This window comes from Aythya fuligula, chromosome 1 (genome assembly GCF_009819795.1).
Source record: "Aythya fuligula isolate bAytFul2 chromosome 1, bAytFul2.pri, whole genome shotgun sequence".
Taxonomy (NCBI): Eukaryota; Metazoa; Chordata; class Aves; order Anseriformes; family Anatidae; genus Aythya; species Aythya fuligula.
The window spans coordinates 4,418,134-4,437,695 of record NC_045559.1 but is presented as its reverse complement, the minus strand read 5'-3'; the positions used below and the strand labels follow the sequence as shown (position 1 = coordinate 4,437,695).

Below are 19,562 nucleotides of genomic sequence, written 5' to 3'. Positions count from 1 at the left end.
TTTCCTCTCCGACTGGGAAAGGATCATAGTTGGTGGTGGGATAGCTCTAGTTTCTTGAAATTAGTCACATGAAAGCATCTGATGATGATTTTCAAAGGCATGCTGTAAGGCTCCTGGGTGATTTTGAAACTGTTTAGGTCTCCCTGCCTCTTTGGTACTCAAAGAAATAGGATTAAAGTAAGCCAGCAAGGCAAAAGGGAGAAAGAAGGGAGGAAGCAGGTTTCTGGCAAAATAAGCTGGGGTACCACTTCCAGTCTTCTGGGAAGAAAAATTTGCAGATATCTGAGCAAATTCAATAGAAAAGATTGAATCACTATGTGGATCCAGCAACAGAATAGCAGACTATAGTATAATATAATATGGAACAGTGTAGCATAGCATAGCATGGTATATCTAACATATTCTCTCACTTTATCCTGTTATGCTACATTTTGATGTTTCAATAAAAGATTTCTGCATCACTACTCTGCAGATATCACAAGTTCTTCCTCCATCTTTTCAACAGATCACTTCTCAGGCTGAGACCTGAAACTAGAGTCAGAGATTCACAAGGAACCCAAGCAGAATAGTGGCTTTTCAACTCACTGCCATGTACCTGTTGCCAACAGCGGTTAGGAGAGAACATAAAAACTGGAGCAAGCATATCAGGTATTTTTCAAAGACCTTTCCAGTCTCCAGCTATTTGCAGCTATGGTACATCCTGACTAGGAGAGGGTTTCCATTTATTTAGCAATCCTCAATTAATTTATTTTCCATAAATCTATTGTTTCCTCTGGAGAGATCGGATAAAACTTTTGCATCCGTAGCATCCAGCCAGAAGTTCCACAGCTCAGCTATACATCACAGAAAGAACCACGGTGTTTTGATCATTTTCATCCTCTCACATAGTAGCTTCATATATACTGTTTCACAGCTGTTATGCTAGAAGAGGAATTGAATTACCAACACTATTTTACTCTCTCCCCAAATCTTCCAGGCAATCCTGCATATCGAGCTTGGAGATCACATAGTTCATAATTTGCTAGAAAATTTAGGAGCCTCTAGACTGTACCCAGTACTTTCACAGCACACAGATCTTGTTCCTGCATTGATCCATCCACCAGTGGTCCCCACAGCACTTATTTATTACTTCCATCCTAAGCTCTGGTTCAGCTCTCAGATGGTGCATTTACACAGCCTGCAGCTGCTCTGCATTTATGTTTTTCACAGGCTTTCTGGGCAGAGGAGATCCTCAGCATTAAGATCCCAGGCATGCTGCTTCAAATGGGGAGTTGGCTTACAGCTGAGTGATTTGTGAAACATCTAGGTCAGGTTTAAATCACATAGTTAAGGGCCTAGCAATCTAACCATATCACTTGGACCCACTCTTTGACTCCACCTCTATGACTGCAGTCAGAGCTGTGACTATGGTGGGGGTTAACTAGGACTGCAGGAACAGCAGCTGTGGGGCACCCAGCCTTTTCTGTCTTGATGGTTCCTATAGTAGCTTGAATTTTCCCCATAATGTGAGTTCTGTCCACACACAGGCCCCTACTGACAGTGAGCAGTCCTTTCTCATCAGGAGTGTAAAGATTAAGACAGATGTTCTGGAGGTATCAGGGAACCTGGGCGTGGAAACTAATCACTAGTGCTCTGAACAGATGAAGGAGTCCAATAGAACAGATTTTTATTTACATATTAATTTCCTAATGCTTTATTTCAGTCTGTTCCTAACCATAAAATGGAGCTTATTTTATTTTATTTTTTTTAGGTAAAAATAACAACATTGGGAAAACAGTGTAACCACTAGATGGCATGAGCTGCTCAAATATACTGCCCAAAAGAGTCCCAAAAGTTGAAACTTCTCAAGGCAAAGGTACAAAAAATATATGGGAAGAACAAAAGGTGAGGATACTCTTGAAGATCCCTGTCCCTTACCCGAGGTGAACTTCCCCAGAATTTAACAGGGAGGACAGGATCTCATGCAGATGTTTTCTGGTATGTGTCGATTGGTTTGCTTCATGACTAGCCCTCCCCATGGCCAGAATTTCTCTGGAAAGAAGTTTTCAAGCACTTGGAGCTACTGCTCGGGAGTTTGTTCCTCAGGATAATTAAATTGTGTTATCTTGGCCTGCAGACGGGGAGGAATGCTCATGATTTATGTCTCTTATGAGATAGCCAGTTTTCCCTTCCCAAACTGAATTTCTTCTCTGAAAATTTCCAATGACCCAGGTAAGAATAGTGTGCCTACAAGGCAGCACATTCGCATGGGGTGCCTGCTGACATCCATCCCCCTACACACCAACCATTCTGGGAAATGCTATGCAGACACATACAATGCATTTTCCTCTTGCTTGGGCTTTTGTCTCTTTGTATTGTCATTCAAAACCACTCAGCAAGCTACCTATCTGCCCAGATGACCTTTTCCAAGTGAGTTCCACAGCAGACTCAGACTCTCCCCGTACTAAAACCCTTTGGCAAAGACTTTATGTTTGTTAGCATATTTAAAATTTGCATCCTGGATGATTTGAATCAGCTTCTGAAGTTCTGAATTGCTCAGCTGCACCATGGTGCACACAGCTAATGGCAATAGGAGAACAGCAGCCATCGGGACCCCAGAAAAGTCTTGCCAGGAGCACAGACACCTCCCAGATAGTGTCAGAACTGGGGACCATCAGGTCCCAGATGGATGTTTCAGAGGAGATGGATTAGCTTAAGGCTTGAAAGAAAATATTTAATATAATTCTCCACATTTCATCATAATTAATTTTAACTCTGGACAGTTATCCATGTCTGTGTAATCCTCTGGGACTCTTGCCAATTGCTCGATCAAGTCGCTGGCTTTGCTTGCCAATAAATTCAGTGTTTTGTTAATATGTCATTTAGTTTAAGTTCCTAGTTCAGACACTTCTAGTTGGGCGTTTAATGCAGGTGTATCTGTGTAAGGTGGGTGTCTGGTATCCCATTCATCTGCCTAGAAGAATAGAGAACTAGAAACCTTTAATGTATGAATCCATGAAGTCATGACACACACCTTATGACCAAAATCATCTGCTCTTGAGCTGAAAGATGCCAAAGTTTTCTGTAGATTCATCACCTTCCTACAGGGTTTATTTAACTTTACAGTGAAAATGAGGAAGACTAGTCCTGTCTGTGAGCCTTGCATGGAAAAACGGGGGGGATGCAGATTATGAGGACAGAGCATCACCAAGGTGCATGTGCTTGTATGTCAACACAGAGAGATTCCTTGACATAACACGATCCATCCGAGGTGAAATGTGCATTGAAGCTCACCTGCCAGGTCATGCCTTTCTCCAGTGTTTCATGCACACGGTGTCTGGAGTCAAGCCAGGCAATTTAATTTGGTGAGCTCCCACCCAAAGAACAGCTGCTCATCCTGCTAAGTTGGCAAAAGTCAGAATCAAACATGCCTAATGTGAACAGGCGCACATGAGTAATTGCTTATCTCTGTCTCCACAGCATACCCAGGACAGTGCCCATCATGTTCCCCCCACCCCAAATCAGGAGATTGTATTCCAAGGAGGAGGAAGAGGGGATAATGTGAACAATCAGGACCTCAGGCTTAATATTCACACACCAAAACTAACTACATCCAAAACATGGTTAATAAAGCACATCTTGGTCTTATTCAGCTATGTCATATGTCCTTATGTGCCCTTGCTGAGAGCCTGAGTAGAACTGGCTGCTCCTGATCACCTTGGGCATGGCATTGCTTTTCCCAGCTCATTCTCTCATACCCATTGTTCATCCTATGCCTACTTTAGGACCTCGCTTTGTTCTGAATTTTCTCCTTTCACCAGATGTGTCTAGGATTAACTTTTATTAATATTACAATCTCTTTTCACTGACACCGTATTTAAATCTACTATGGCCCTTGGTTCTTTACCTATGCAACAGGAGAAGCAGAGTGGCTGTAGAAATAAGCTGAATGCCAATTAAGAGGCAAAGAATGATAGCTGGTGTCATGAGTGGTTATTTTCACAAAGGACAACACCTTCCCTTCCTGCTCAGGCACCACTGGGTTTGATTAGTTTTGATTTGCTTTCATAGGAGTGCCTTTGTTTCTTCTAGGTTTTTCAAAACAGTGGGGAAATCATCCTATCTGTATTGTTTTAAATGCTTGTTTCTAGACATAAACATATGCTGGAGGCCTGCAGGGCTTTTATTCAGCCATGGACCCTGCTCAGTGAAACATGGACAGGGGATGCTTAGGCACATCCCTCATACCAGCAGTGAGGGCACATGATGTCACAACACACCTGTGTTCAGCTCTTCCATGTTTGTTCTGGACAACGCATGAAAAAAAAAAAAAAGAAATAATTCCATACCAGCTGAAAATTACCAGTCCAGAGACCCTTGTACCTGCCAGTGGTGGGCTGGTCCCAGAAGGTAAGGGACTGGCCAGGCTTTTGATCCCTTCTCTCCTTCTGTCAAGGCCAGGAGGAGCCTGTGTATGAGCACAGTGGGACTTCATGTTTACTTACTGCTGTGCTATGTGCATATCAATTTGTTAATGGGAAGCTCAGAAGGCTTTAACATTGCTGTCCCTTCCCATTACACTGTCTCTAGCTCCCCTCATTCATTCTGAATGGGGACCAGGGACCTTCCTGCTCCTCGATTACACATAATGGATTTGGAGGACGTAAGACTCTCAGAGTGTGTGCTCTCAGAGGATGTATGCTTTCAGATGGGTGTTCTTGTGTCACTGCAGAAGGAGGAACTCCAGAAGGAGAAACTTTTAGGCTCCAGTAGTCCAATGGTGCATTTACACCTCCCAGCAGGGCTGGAGAGACATTTAAGCACCAGGCTGGCAATATGAACGGTGTCAAGTCTGTGGTACTGTGTCACTCACTGGACTATCACTGTCATAGACTGGAGCTGAAGCAAAACAGCCTCAGTCCCTGATGACCCAGAACTGGAAAATGAAAACACAGTGGTTTAAATCTCGACAGGATGGTGCATGCCACATTTAAAACCAGAAAAAAAAAAATAATCATGGTTTGCTGGAGTTGAGAAGTTACCGCTGGCATAAAAAAATGTAGTAGTAAGTGTGTCTGATTTGGGGTTAGGTTGAGCTCTGCAGATGCAAGCTCCTGAATACCTGAGGATGAGACGTGCCTGGAGAGGAGACATGTCCCATTGGTGCCAGCCGGCACAGACGTGTCTGTGGGGAACAGCTTGGGCAGCCAAGCCGTGGAGATTGCACCCAACAGGCTTGGTGCTGCCAGCCCTGAGAAGCCACCTTCACCCTGGGGCTGGTGGGGTAGGAGAGGGCTGTGCTGCCAGGAAATGAAGGGGGGAGTGGGAGGCTCATTCAAGCTTTGCCCAGCTGAGAATCTGGACAACAAGAGAGAGGGACAAAAGCACAGGTCTGGAGCATGGCAGTGCTGAAGTGAGGCGCGAGGCTGCTGCCATGCTGACAGGGCTCCTGGGGCGCCTGCGGCCACGCAGCGAAGCAGCAGGCGGGGTGCCAAGGAGAGGGTGCGGAGGGAGCCCTGCCCTGCTCTGGGAACCTGGGCCCTGGGGCTGCTTTCACAAACAAACCTGGGATCTCTGCACCAAGGAGGAGGAGGAGGAGGTGTTGCTGCTGCCACGGGCTCAGTGATGCGTGGCTCAGCCCACCTGCAGGCTGCCCTCACCGTGTGCTTCGCCCATACCTTCCTCAGCACCCCACTGTCTGTTCCCTTCAGCAGGCTGGTGGGGTGGAGAGAGCCTAAAAATCCCTTTAGAGGGGGTGAAATCATACGGTTGTACCCCTCCTGGGTAAACCTTACAGTACATGCTTGGATCACGCTCCTCAAATGGGCGGCAGGGGGGTGCTCTTTTATACAAACAGTGGCATAAGCCCGGGCTTATAAATTCAAGGCTGCCCAACATGATGTCTGACCCCACAGGGAGACTTCCCCACAGACTTTCCAGCTCCCACTTGAGCTGGACACCAGCACCTTAGGCAGGCACCATGTGCCAGCAGCTATCTTGGGCCCTGCCCCTGTGCTTGGGCACTGCTGCTGAAGGAAATGTCTCTTTAGCCTTCATTCACCCCATGGAGGGCCACCATAGGGCTGGGGTGCTGCTGGCACCAAAAGGACAGGTGGCAGTGCCACAGGGACCTCCAGCTCTGATTCCCTCTGCCTGTGTGCACCTATGGGGCGACATGGGGGCTGAGGGTGGCAGTGAGAGGGGCATGGTGATACTTGGTACCCCAAACTGAGGGGAATTCACTGAAACCCTGCTGACAGACAGGGAAACCCAGCAGCTGCCCTGAGTGGAAAAGGGGCTGGTCCCAAGCTGGGAAGGAGGAGAAGAGGGTGGGTCAGCTCGCCTCCTGTCCTTGCAGCCCAGTCCTGCAGCAAGGCACACAGCAGCAGCCTCAGGCTTTCCTCTCACCTGTGGGGCAGCCCCAGCCTGGTGCTGCCCCTCGTCATGATCCTTTGGTTATGGCTCTTTTGGGGCTTCTCCATTGCCGCGGGGCAGCCGGACTCGGAGCTGCTGGCAAGGTACCTGGAGGAGAAGCTGATGGCAGACTACAGCGTCGTGGAGCAAGTAGGTTTTAAGGCAGTCATTATTTGGGAGCATCTGGTGGTTTGTGCCTTGTTAATTGTCATGGGTTAATTGAAAGCAGCCAGTCTGAGAGCTTTCAGTGTGTGTGTGGAGGGCTGTCAGGTGAAGAAACTCCCTGGACAGCCCCTGCGGTGAGAGAGAACTGACAGCAAGAAAAACGCACTGAATTTGTCACTCGTTTGCGATCACTTTCTTCGGGGTTTGGTATTAATGCTCACAGCAGTCTGCTAAAACCAAATTTATTTCATTCATCTGTGCAGCTTGCCACACTACTGTCCCTGTGGCTGAGAGCTCAGGCGTTTTGAGGTGCTGAGCCAGGACAGCACCAGCCCCTGTGATGCCAAGGGACGCGGTGTTACTGCCCCTGAAGGGTTTCAAAGCCGGCATCCCTATATCTGTGTTAAGTTAAGTGGTCTGCAGGGACAAGGGAGTTAACGCTGTATCCTGGCCTTGTGCCAGTCTGAGTAATTCGGAGTATTTCAGGCTTGGAGGAAGGCTTTTCTGCCCTGTCCTACAGTTGTGGTCTTACCATACTTGATATTTAACTCATGCTGGATTAAATGAACCTCCATGAATTGCAGCTTGTGAAAATGCTTCTTGACCAGAGGAGAAAAAAAAAGTTTTCTGCAAGTGAGGACTGTTACATTGTGTCATTAAGTTGCTTAGGTTTTATGGGGAAATGGGGCTGAAAAGGCAATGAACTTTTTGCAAGTTAGGAAGAAAGTTCGGATGGTAGTTTGGGGGGTTAAATGAGACTTCAGAGGGAGGCTGTGGCGTAAAAGATTGAGCTTCAGATCTGTAATCACATCTTTCAGGTAGTGGATATCATGGGTGACCTGCGGTATGTCACTTAGGGCATTACGCAGTTCTCTAAATTTGATCAGATCCAAGAGGCTCTGTAGTACCTGAGACACCCGTGTGGGGCTGGCAGATATGATGCAGGATCTGTGGAAGAACTGTGCCGTGCTGGATGCCTGTAGGATATCCTAGAGTGTATAAAACATCACCAGATGTCTGTATTTGGTACCTTCTGTCTTGCAATAAATAGGAAGACTGAGACTCTTCATATGTTATCTACACTTGTCTTATTCAGTTGCTCATCCCACCCATGCTAGCATGGGAAGAATCTCTTTCCAAAAGCGCCCCTTGCTCTCCACTGCAAGGACCTCAGTAACTTTATTGCTGATCCTAATTACTGCAAACACATATCCCTTCTTGGGGAATTCAGCCACAAACCAACAGCTGGTCTTGCACACCCAGCTGTTCAAGTGGTAGACAATATTTCCACCACTGTTCTGCCAGTGGAGTGGTATCTGGGAGCATTTGTTCATATGCTCATGGGGAAAATCAATTGAGAAGCTCAAGAAACCGGCTCACAGTGTTGAAATAATCTGGCTGACTTTGCTTGAGTTAAAGGAGCGTGATTTCACAGGAGCTATGTTGATGGCAGATCAGTGGCAGCAGTAACTTCCAACAGAAAAACAGTGATGTATAAATAGAGGTGGTTCCCTAGTCCCCTGGGACAGCTGGATCCAGAAGAGGACATCACTAAATACACAAGCCACGTTAAGCAGAGGCAGGTGCTTCCCCTAGATCAACAAATTACATCCATATAACAAACATCCAACTAATTCTGGAGAGCCTGTAAGGCTGTGTTTAACTGTAATATCCCAGGAGGACCTTCCTGCACAAATGTCAGCACACTCAGGTTTTTGGTATTTCCATTGACAGTGGATTATGTGGCTTATTCAGTGGTTGACCACTCTGCTGAGGTAGGTGACAAGGTTGCTGGTTATTACCATTGCACTAGAGGCAGTTTTGGTGTGTGATGGGGGAAGACAAAACCAATAGCCAATAGCCAAATTACCAGTTTCATCGATTAGTCATTGAAAACCATTGCGGTTAAAAACCATACAGGATGACAGGTGGATTTGTTCCGAAATGTAATCCTTTAGTAAAAAAGTTCTGAGGAGCACTGATCTTATCCCTGCCACAGCTCCAAGCAGTATTATCTTCATGGGCATTTTTCTGGCTTGTTCTGAAGACCCTACAGTGCTGGAGACTCTGCAGCCTCTCACAGCAGGCTGCTGAGGTGCTTTACTTGTCTGAGATAATATACCCAGACAGAAAGTTTCTTTGGCAATTTAAACTGCAGAGGATTCCTCTCCCTCTCCTCTCCTCTCCTCTCCTCTCCTCTCCTCTCCTCTCCTCTCCTCTCCTCTCCTCTCCTCTCCTCTCCTCTCCTCTCCTCTCCTCTCCTCTCCTCTCCTCTCCTCTCCTCTCCTCTCCTCTCCTCTCCTCTCCTCTCCTCTCCTCTCCTCTCCTCTCCTCTCCTCTCCTCTCCTCTCCTCTCCTCTCCTCTCCTCTCCTCTCCTCTCCTCTCCTCTCCTCTCCTCTCCTCTCCTCTCCTCTCCTCTCCTCTCCTCTCCTCTCCTCTCCTCTCCTCTCCTCTCCATTGAGAATTTTCTAAGGGAGCTTCTTTTCTTAGGTTCTAATTTTAAAATAAGTTGGCTAAAATAATAAAGAAAAAATATAAGGATTCTGACAGAGGAGACTTTAATTTCTCTCCTGGGCTTTTCTGACCTTTGCTGCATAAACAGGCATAAAATCATATCTTTGGCAAGGAATGCTATTTTTTTGAATGCAAACCAACAAGGGCAAATCAGGTAAAAAATTATCATTGCATTCCTCTGCTCTCTGGAGCTTCACTGACATTTAAAAAAGTCACTTGGCTTCCTTTGTTGTTCCTCATTGACAAGAGACTTGTACTCTCTGTTTTGAGGAGGGATTGCATTTGGACGTGTTGCTAAGCTGGGACCTGTTGTTGTGAATGTTGATAAAATGAGGGCAATTGTGTTGTCACAGGTAAAAACCACTTTTTTCATAATAAAACCCCCAAGTTTGGACTGGGAAATGGGCTTTGGCTTTTACCTGATGGTTTAGGTGGGCTGAGAATGACATTTGACAAGCAATTTAACTACTGCAGGTAGTTTGATCTCTTCTGATTAATTTGACAAACCTGTTGAGATTCTAAGGCAGAAGGTCCTTCCCTTCCTACTAGAGACTAGGGGATGTGGACTGGGGAATTTCTTCTAGTAAAACTAGCTTTTTATCCCTGCAGACCATTTAGCAGACCTCATAATGCAATAATTCCCTAGGAAGCTGTAACAGAACATGCTCAAGGCTGAAGACACAACACCCAAAGACAGGGCTAAGGGCTGATGTCCCTGCCTTCGAGCAGAGGTCTCTGAACAAATAGCACTTGCAAAGCACACAGAACCTTCCTGCCTGCGAGAGCTGCATTCCACTGCTGAGCTTTGATGAATGGGCCTGTTAATGTAGAAGAGATTTAGGTTTTAGTTTTAACCAGAGGAACATTTGAACCTGGCCATGGGTGATCAGTCACACAAGCCCATGTCTGGATTTAAACAAATGACAAGTCTTTCTCTAAGCTGAACAGGCTCCATTAACTTCCTTTACTTTCTGCAGGTTGCACGTCGTGTCCCAAGACAGACCAGATTTTTGCAGAGGCTGGTATGTATCACACTCTGTCTTTATTTTACCTCATGAGAATTACACTTGCTCTGTGTGTGTGTATGTGTGTGCATCCCTGTGCCCAGAAGTAAACTGTGTTGGTGAACAATGGTAGGATGAGAATATAGGGGAAAAAGATCGTGTTTTGATCAATACAACATGTTCGTGTTCTTCTGAAGCTTCCCAAAATTCAAATTCTTGACCACAAATTTGGAGAGAACCTCTAATATTATCGTCTTCAACCATGCAATGATCATGAGCCTGCTGAAATCTCGTTGAATTTCAAGAGAAAGGGGGAGATAGTTTTGAAATTTGAAGATCTCTGTTGTTCTCTGTTAATGCAGAGGCCAAAGTTTATTAAGAAAGGAAGAAAACAGAGAAGCCAACATCCTCTTTTTGGTAGGGGAACCTAAGCTTTAAGATTTATGCCTTCAGTTATGAGATATACAGAAAATTTGTGAGATCTGGCTGTATTGTTGCACTGAGACTTGCATGGCTTAGATCAAAACTTCAGCTAAAGAGGCAACCAGTGAAACTGATGTTCATGGCCAGCTATTTTTCTGGCTTCTTTGAGATACAGAGGCTTCTCAAATGAGAACTGGAGGAACTCATTTCACACACTGAGCAGTCATCACATTATTATCTTCTGGCCCCTTTGATCCTTGGCAGATACGAATCAGCAGCCTAGAGGAGAGTAACTCGCAGTCACATTACCAGTTTATTACTTCTAATCTGACATGCGGTCAGTTTATTTTGATGAAAACAACTGATAGAGGTAAAAACATGGAGCAAATTTCATTTATCTTCAGCTCTTTTCTGCCTTTCCAAACATTCACTGTAAACAAACGTCAAATCATTTGTTTGGCAGGAAATGTTCAGCTCTCACTTCATCATAATTACCAGGACACCTTCAAAAAGCCTCCAGCCAACGTTTCCCATACCAGTGTGCTAATCTGCTGGCTTGGCATTCCCTAGCTTTTTTTTTAATAGGCATAATAAATCGCAGCAATAATAATATTAAACAAATGGTTTGTTATTATTATTTTTTCCTTTGTGCTGTCTCTCATCTTCTGAAGGCCTTCATAAAAAGTGGAGAAAACAAACAGGCATTTGCACAGCCGTAAGTCAGAGCATCAAGCACTGAAGGATTGTGCAAGAGCTCCAGGGAATGCGCGAGAGTTGCAGACTGGAACTTGGGCTGCCCGCCAAGCCCGACCTAGCAACCTGTTTGGAAACTGCTTCTGCCCCCACCGTTTATATTTTCTGTATACAAGGAATGGCAGATCCCTTCCAGGGCTGGGAGGATGAATCAGCTCTTTCATCCTCCGTTGTATGTGATGCCCTTGTGTAGTGTTTGCTATCTCCAGCAGCAACATCTACCCATCAGGAGGAGGGAGATATGATGTATGTCTTTTTTTTTTTTTTTTTTTTTCCATTTGTTTTTGCCATTCCTGAGGATATTAGAGCTGGATCTTATTCTGAGGGATAGGGAGATGTGTCAGAGATCAGTTGAAATCAGCAGATAATAGAGTCAGCAAAAGAAAACTCTTAAGGGATGTGGTTCTTCATGAAATATCATTAAGCTGTGGAATTCCTCACTACTGGGTGTTATTTGTGCTAAAGTTTACATGGATTCAAAAAACAGATGTATAAAGTTATAGAAGAACAATCCTCTGAGATTTAGTAAGCACAAAAATACCACGCTTAGTGTAGGAGTTCGTTCAGCTGCAAATTAGTGAAAACTGAGAGACTGTTCTTGGGTGGTAGCAGTGAAGATTGGTCTGATTTTACACTCTTCTCTGAGCATGTTCTATTGATATCTGCCAGTGACAGACTATGGGGTTAGGATTACTTTTGTTCTGACCCAATACAACCATTCGTATGTTCTTGTCTGAACAAGAGCAAATCCATATCCTCTGTTTGTGAGGAAACGCTGAAAATAGCAGTGGGTGCAGGACATTTGGAACCAAAGAATTTGCTGTATTTTCAGGTTCTCTCTTTTACTTCTGCAGTTAAATCCTCTATAACACTTATTAGGCCACAGGCAATTAGCTCATTATATCTGGAAATGTGCCTACAATGCTCCAGATCAAAACTCCCCATTCTCTCCACTTTCAGGAGAATGAAACTGAAAATCACAGCCCATGTATGAGGGAAAGTCCTAAATTCCTAAGAACATCATAATCTAGTCCCAGTCACCACTGAATTGAGTAGAAGTGACTTGTGACCTAAGGGTGGACATCTACAGTTAGTAGATATATTCTTGTGTAGATCTATCTTGCTGTCTGGAATTAGTGAAGTGAATCATGCTCAAAAAGTGCTGATTTTAGCCACTGTGCTCCATGGGAGCTGAGCCTGTGCTGAGCAGGGTGTACATAGACACAGAGCACGTCACTTGTTCTCCAGCTGTTAAAGGTATCTGTCATGATTAGGTTCATTTGAGACACATTTTTGAGAGGCTTTTCAAGCCTTGAAAGTGTAGAGGCTTTATTTCTAAGTCTGTTGATTTGTGTTTGTTTCTAATGGATCCTCATTCTTCCATTTGCCTGGAATTCACTAGCCCAGCAGCTTCGTTAGTTGGATGCTTGCTTACTGTTGTTCTGATGCCATCAGCTACTGCAGAAATGTTTCTGTTTCATACTTTCTCATGCAAACAATTGCTCCCTTTGTTAAGCCAATTGGCAAAATTGTTTGTGTTTGGAAAAAAAGGCTGGTAATGCAGTTGAAGAGCATGTTCTTGTCTTCACAAGTCTCTGGTGGCTGTAGCTTTTTATCATACTCGGTAGGAATAGATTCTCAATGTATTTGGTTTAGCAAAGTTGGTGAGTATTTGCAATGTCTTTTACTCTTTAGCTCCCTTTTGCTTTTGAAGAACAGTCTTTGACTGTTTAAGGCAACAAATAGTTTATTTTTAAAAGACTGCTTATAGTTAAATATACTGAAGTTTTCCAGGAAGAAATCTGTTCAGTTCCATGGAGACATTGCTGTCAAAAATCACGTTACAGAAATGCTGCAACCCAGAAACTGCACAAAAACACATTCCCAAGAAGCAGAAATTGGCTTTCAGCTTCCATTGCTACATCATGTGTCATTCATTGCAGTCTCCTCTGCTTCTCTGCTGGAAGGAATCCAACATGGCCTAAAAGGCCTAAAATATTTTGTTAGTCATGTCACAGTGTCAGTGTTTCTTATTAAGTCTCTTCCATCCATTGGATAAGACCTCCAGAATGAGTTCTCAGCAGAGGAGGACTCAACCAGCTCCATTGACAGCAGTTTTTCTGTTTACAAAACTTAGGGATCTGACTGTGTGAGTTTTAAGATGCTGCTCCATGCACAGTGATCTCAGTCCTTCAAGAGGTTTTTACATCTGCTCTTGTGCACAGTCAGTTTCTCTGACATCAGTTATGGACCCTATGGGGAGATATTTTGGACTTCTCTTCCTGGCCATAAGGGACTAATCCTCATTGTCCCAAATGTCCAGAGTTGGAGGGTGCAACTTCTATACAGATGGATTTTATCAATGTGTTTCACAACATAAACGCTCACATAATCAGGGCACTTATCCTGTCCTGACCCTTCCTGAGCACTGGAGAATGATTGTGGCTTTTGCCCATGTGCATGAACAAAGGCACGGCTGTGTCTTTAGTTTGCCTTTTGCAGCTCACCTGATATTTTGAGGGTAATCCCTACCTTGCCTGCTGCTGCCTGGTGTTCACAGGGAGTCAAATATTCAATGTAGGAGGATTCCTTGCTAGAGCACATTAAATATTAAACCCAGTGAAACACTGAAGAGGGGAGTTATCTAGCTGTCTCTGTTAATGGGTAACCTTTTGATATCTACAGGAAACCAGGCCTCGGATGTCTGAATTCACTGTGAAAGCTACAGTCATTTCTCGCTATGCTTTCACCACGGTGTCCTGCACGATGGTGAACAGCGGATCTGAGGCAAGAGAAGGTGTGTTTGAGATGCAGATCCCAGCTGCAGCTTTCATCTCGAACTTTACCATGTACGTAAGTAGCGCTGGCAGCTAGATGAACAATGGTTCTTCCATCCTGCAGACAGGTCTCTGAGATTTTAAAAGCTGAATAATCTGCAGTAGGACTGTATCAATGCCTTTTTGCACTGAATAGTTTCAGTTGGAAAAAAAGGAAGCACACACATGGTATACTCCATCCAAGATGGTCATGGCCCCACAGCACAGAGCAAATCCTTGAAGGACAGATACTAAGATTGAAGACCTCAATTTACTTGTTGAAGAACATTCTTCTGTTCCTCATATGAGTGCCCTTTAAGAACTTCCTTCTCTTTTTCAGATTTGGATCAGAAAATCTCTCCTAGCTTTCAGAAACCTTTCCAATTAAAGTTTCAGTAATACTGTCACACCATATTTATATCTCCTAAGTGACTGTGGTGCCTCAGAAGCTATTTATTTTTCCAGCTTCTCCACCCTGTTAATGGAGGACAAGTGTCAAATCCAACTAGCATACAGGTTGAGTTGTTGCTGGAGGTGCTAGTCATACTCTGTGGATGATAAGGGCAAGCAGAGGGCAACCAACTCATACTTAAATGACTCACTAAGCAATAAATTAAGCTCTTGGTTTCAAAAATTTGTTTTATTCAGTCATAATCAGATTCCTGTGGTTAGATAATGCTGCCACAACTTTGGACCTGACTATAGCAGATAGGGGACAAGCTTTATTAGACAGACTACCATTTGGTTTGATAGAAGGAAAAACAGTCTTTAGCCATTGCCCAGCCAGGCTGTATGTTAGGCACTGTTTCCTTTCTGTAATCCATGGTTTTGTAACTCATTCCCAGGGAGATGCATTTTTGTCAGCAACGCAGCTATTTGAGAGAAGTCATTCTGAATATCACTGACCAGACACAGAACAGTGCTGGCTGAGAGTCTTGGCAATTGTTTTGCTTTCTGTTTAACAACGTTATGCTTTGGAGGTTACCTACTAAACTGTCATTTAAGAGAGGTAAACTCCTGGAGTAAAAATGTTCTCTGCCAGAATAACCAACCAAGGCACTTCCCAGACAGTTTCTGGCTTGGTGACTTGAGTGGACTCAAGGAGAGTTGCACCAGCATCTGTCCACATGTGCGTGGTCCATGAACCCTTCTGCAGCGAGCTGTCTCTGCCTGTAGGTGAAGATTAGTCATGCTGCCATCTCTGATCTCTCTAGGAGCATTGGCAACAAGACTTACTATGGGGAGGTCACGGGGAAAGAAAAGAAAAACAGCACTGATGACAAAGCAAGGACCAAGAAACCTCCAGGCCCTCAGAATGCAAGGTAAGTGTAGTGCATTCAGCTGTGTTCTGGGAAGTGACATACTCTCCTCCTGTCTTTATTTTGGCTGCCCTGGCATAACCATGCATGGATTTATAGGAAGATGAAGGAGCTAAACAGAGCATTATCCTCACTGCCTGGTGTCATTCCCATGCTCCAAGTCACATGTAATTGTGTGTGGCCTTTTCCAGCACTGTTACATAACATTTTCACTTTCAAGTTGCTCCAGGATGTCAAGCTCAAGTCAGAAGTAAAACCACAAGTACCATTCTGTTGTCATATTTACTTGCCCTGTTCTCAATACTTGACTGAGTGTAGTCTTTTTAGCCATGCACTGGCAGAAAGTCTCATCCCTGTAATGATCTGAAATCCTATATGTTCCCCTGCATGCACTTCTTCAGCATCACTACCAGTTATTTTTCCCCTCTAATTTGACAAGTGTGCTAATTACCCCAAATACCTCTCAAAGTGATGCACCATCGAGTGGATTTTGCTGCTCTGGAAAATCCTGCACTACTCCCACTTACCTTGGATAGAAGCATTATTCCAACCTAAACACATGATCAGGAACATCTAAATAGACTGTGGCTTTTCAGACCCAAAAAATGATGAACTGTAGGGAAGGAGAAGTCTAACAGATCTGAACTCACAAGTGATCTGTGGAAGGAGATTAAAGTATCTTTGTTTTCCATCTTTTGTAGAAAAACTACAGAAAAACAAAATGATTAGATGTCAGGTTCAAAACAATCAAAGATATTTTTCACATAAATCATGTTTCTTGCCATTGAAAATTGTTCATATGTGACTAGACAAATTTATGGTAGGAAAGATCTATCATAAGCCTTTAACAAAGGATGCTCTCTCAGGTTACAGACAGAGACTGACGGAACCTGGAAGAATTGACAAGATAAATCACTGTATTCCTGCCATGTGGTATCCTCTTCTGCAGACAATAACTCTGTCATTGCTAGGCCATTGTTAGTGACCCAGAGAGATCATCTGAACTGTCCTAAAGACTACCATTAAAAATACATATCTAATATGCTAGAGAATTCAAAATCTCAAATCCTTTCCAACACTCACAAAATTGTGGGCATCACCAGAACTGCACATTAGTGAGTTCTGATGTTACCCCTATATGGCATTAAAAGTTTCCATTTTTCATAGGTTACTTTTTTATTTTCCTTTCACAGTAGTAGTGCCTGGTATCATGCTAATGCTAGGTAGCTTATCACTGTAGTACACTGTAAGGGAGGTAGAGTCATCACTCCTGATGTTCTCCCTCCTTCTTTATTCGGGCTTTTATTGCTGGTATCACATCATACAGTATGGGATGCTTTGGTCAGCCTGGGCCAGCTGTCCTGGTTGTGTCCCCTCCCAGCACCTGGTGCACCCCCAGCCTTGTTGCTGGCAGGGCAGCACGAGAAGCAGAAGAGTCCTTGGCTCTGTGTAAGTACTGCTTTGCAATAACTAAAAACGTCAGAGTGTCATCACCACTGTTTTCATCAAAAACCCAAAACACACCATCACATGAGACTCTACAAAGAAAATTAACTCTATCCCAGTGAAGACCATGACAATGGGTCTTGCAAATCCTCTCGGGTCCTGCTCTATGCTATACTTTTTTGTCATACTCCTCTTTTCTTCTAGGGAGAATGGCTATGAGACGTTCAAAGCTTCTGTCTTCATTCCTCGCAAGATGCAAGCCAACTTCCTATTGCATTATGAAGAGCTCTTGCAGAGGCGACTGGGGAAGTATGAGTATACAGTCAGCATCCGTCCCCAGCAGCTGGTGGGCAGGTTACGAGTGGAGGTGAACATCCTGGAGAACTCGGGCATAGTGTCACTGGAAGTGCCTCCCCTTCGAAACAGCAAGCATAAAGGCAATGGGAAGGTTGAAGGTAAGGAGAAATTTTATAATCCATGATTTTGTTACCTGTGGGGCCCTAATTGCTTCTTAGGAACCAGACTGGCAGTACTGGGAGTTCTCCAAAGCAGTCTTGGATAATTGCATAGACTAGTGTTTCGTTCAATTACCTTCTGCTCCAAATGAGCCATTAAACAAAGCCCCAACGTTGTATTAAAGCCACATTATCCTGGATCAAGACTATATTAGAAACTAAAAGACACATCTCATGAAGATAACAAGAAAAATAAATGCTAGCAGCTCATTAGGTGTGAGTTATTCTGGCAAATTCCAGCTGTGACTGTATTTTTTAGAAGGACACATTTTTTACTTTCCCTTTTTAACTCTTGCTGCAGTCAGTGTATGGCAGGTACGTGCTGCCCATGGGTGGCTGCATTTCGCTGACAAGCAAGTCTCTAAGCACTGTAGGCTATCAGAAATTCCTATTTAGAGATCTATTTCATTCACTGGCAGGGCAATCTCCAGGTTCAATAAAGTTGGTATAATAGCTATGACATGAAAAGGTTTTCAGAATTATGAACCCTGTGAGGTTTGATGGTGGGAATTCAGTCCTATTTCAACGGCTGATGGCATTTGTCCTGTTTTCGATAGATGACTGTGTCTGTGTGGTGTCTGTGCATAAGCACATGAGAACTTTGAAGTTTATTGAGTATAGGGCTGATCCCATTCAATTCATTAGGATTTTTTTCTATTGTCTTCACAAGCTTTGAACTAGGCCTTCAGGCCTTGTGCTTAGCATTTGAGCAGCTTCTTCCCTGGCTTAACATCTCCTGGGAACTGTTTATTTTAAATGAATTGTTTTTTCCATCCATCCATGCCAAGGCAGATAGGAAATCCTGTTTTTTAGAACATGGGAAATTCCAAGAGGAAAAACCATGTTTTGCCAAAGCTCAAAGTGAGGTCCAAGATTCTACTCTTACCCCAACCATCTTTGCTTGCTGTTGAGACAGCAGGTGTAAACTAACAATGAGGAGCACAGGATACCAAGATAGCTACAAGTTGACAAAAAGCAATAATAAGGTTAAAAGGTGAGTCTAACCTGGAAGCAGGAGGTAAAGACTTGTGAGACTCAGTTACTCTAACTGCCATAATACCAGTAAATCAGTGGAGCTGTTCGTGCCTGCCAGACCCTAAAGCATGTGATTATGGAGTTAAACTGCTTGCTCAGTCTGGTTCTGTTGATTTCATTCAAATCACACCGAAATCAAGGCCCCCAGTGATGGACTAACTTCAAGTCAGGCCATATACATCTAGCTAGTTAGCCTCTCTGCTGTACATTCTTCCATTGTGTAATAAATGTGCTCTGTCCCTCATCTGGAGGGACAGGAAGCCTTTTTCACCTATTGGGGAGTATCGTAGTGCATTGTGGCATGTGGCTTCCTGCAAAACATCTGGCATTGATCAATGTTGGAGACAGACTAAGCAGAGCAGACACGCTGCTGGTCTAGTACAGTGTGGAAATTCCTGTATGTAAATGATATACAGGGAAAACTCTTGTAACTTGCTGTCCAAATGGTGATCTGTGAGAATTGATCATTCTTGGCACTGTGCTTCAGGTTCAAAACAGCTCATATAAAAATGGGCCCAAGCTCTGTAATTCTATAATCCTCCCGAGCCAGTAAAATGTAAATAAAATAGATGTGATATTGTAGAATGGGCAAAGCAACTGAAACTCAGATTCACTTGCTTTATCCTTATTCAGAACTGCTACTAAAAACTCTATAGCATAATCAACCTATACAGTTGGTGAAATCTGGTTGCTCTGCTGAGATCATTGCTAGGGAAGTCACTGAAGTGCAAAACATGTTTTTTGGGTCCACCGTGGGCAGGCAGGAGTGGGTTTTGTCTCTGCCAGACCAAAGCTTCATTGGTACTCAGCTGAGTGTCACTCAGAGGAGCTTCCTTCTGATCTGAAGCAAAATAAAAGACTTGGCAGAGAGTCACAGAGAAGGACGGGTTGTTTCAGAGAGGGATTTTTTGTGTGTGACCTTTTCTGACCAACAAGATCAATCACAGTTGGAGCAGACAATAGGAACTTCCTGCTTTCCTGAGCACAAATGGAAACCACAAGAATACTCCTAGTTCAAGGCAAGGAGTTTTTCACTTGGAAATCCACTATACTTCAGTCTGCTTTCATCTGGAAAACAAAACATCTGAGCCGTTAATGTCTGCAAAGTCTTCTTGCTCATACAACACCTAGAGACCCAAGACCAGGACATCCTTATGTAGAGAGACCGCCATAGAAGG

At 44.0% G+C, this 19,562-nt stretch overlaps 1 protein-coding gene across 1 annotated transcript in view; it reads left to right on the top strand.

Moving 5' to 3' along the window:
• Positions 1 to 6,356: 6,356 nt before the first annotated feature.
• ITIH5 (inter-alpha-trypsin inhibitor heavy chain 5) overlaps positions 6,357 to 19,562 on the top strand; it is a 48,202-nt gene continuing 34,996 nt past the window's right edge. The window contains exons 1-5 of the mRNA XM_032184546.1: positions 6,357 to 6,543; positions 10,051 to 10,095; positions 13,939 to 14,102; positions 15,284 to 15,391; positions 17,039 to 17,289. Of these exons, the coding sequence (XP_032040437.1) occupies positions 6,424 to 6,543; positions 10,051 to 10,095; positions 13,939 to 14,102; positions 15,284 to 15,391; positions 17,039 to 17,289 (688 nt within the window). The 5' untranslated portion in view covers positions 6,357 to 6,423. The remainder of the gene's footprint in view (positions 6,544 to 10,050; positions 10,096 to 13,938; positions 14,103 to 15,283; positions 15,392 to 17,038; positions 17,290 to 19,562) is intronic.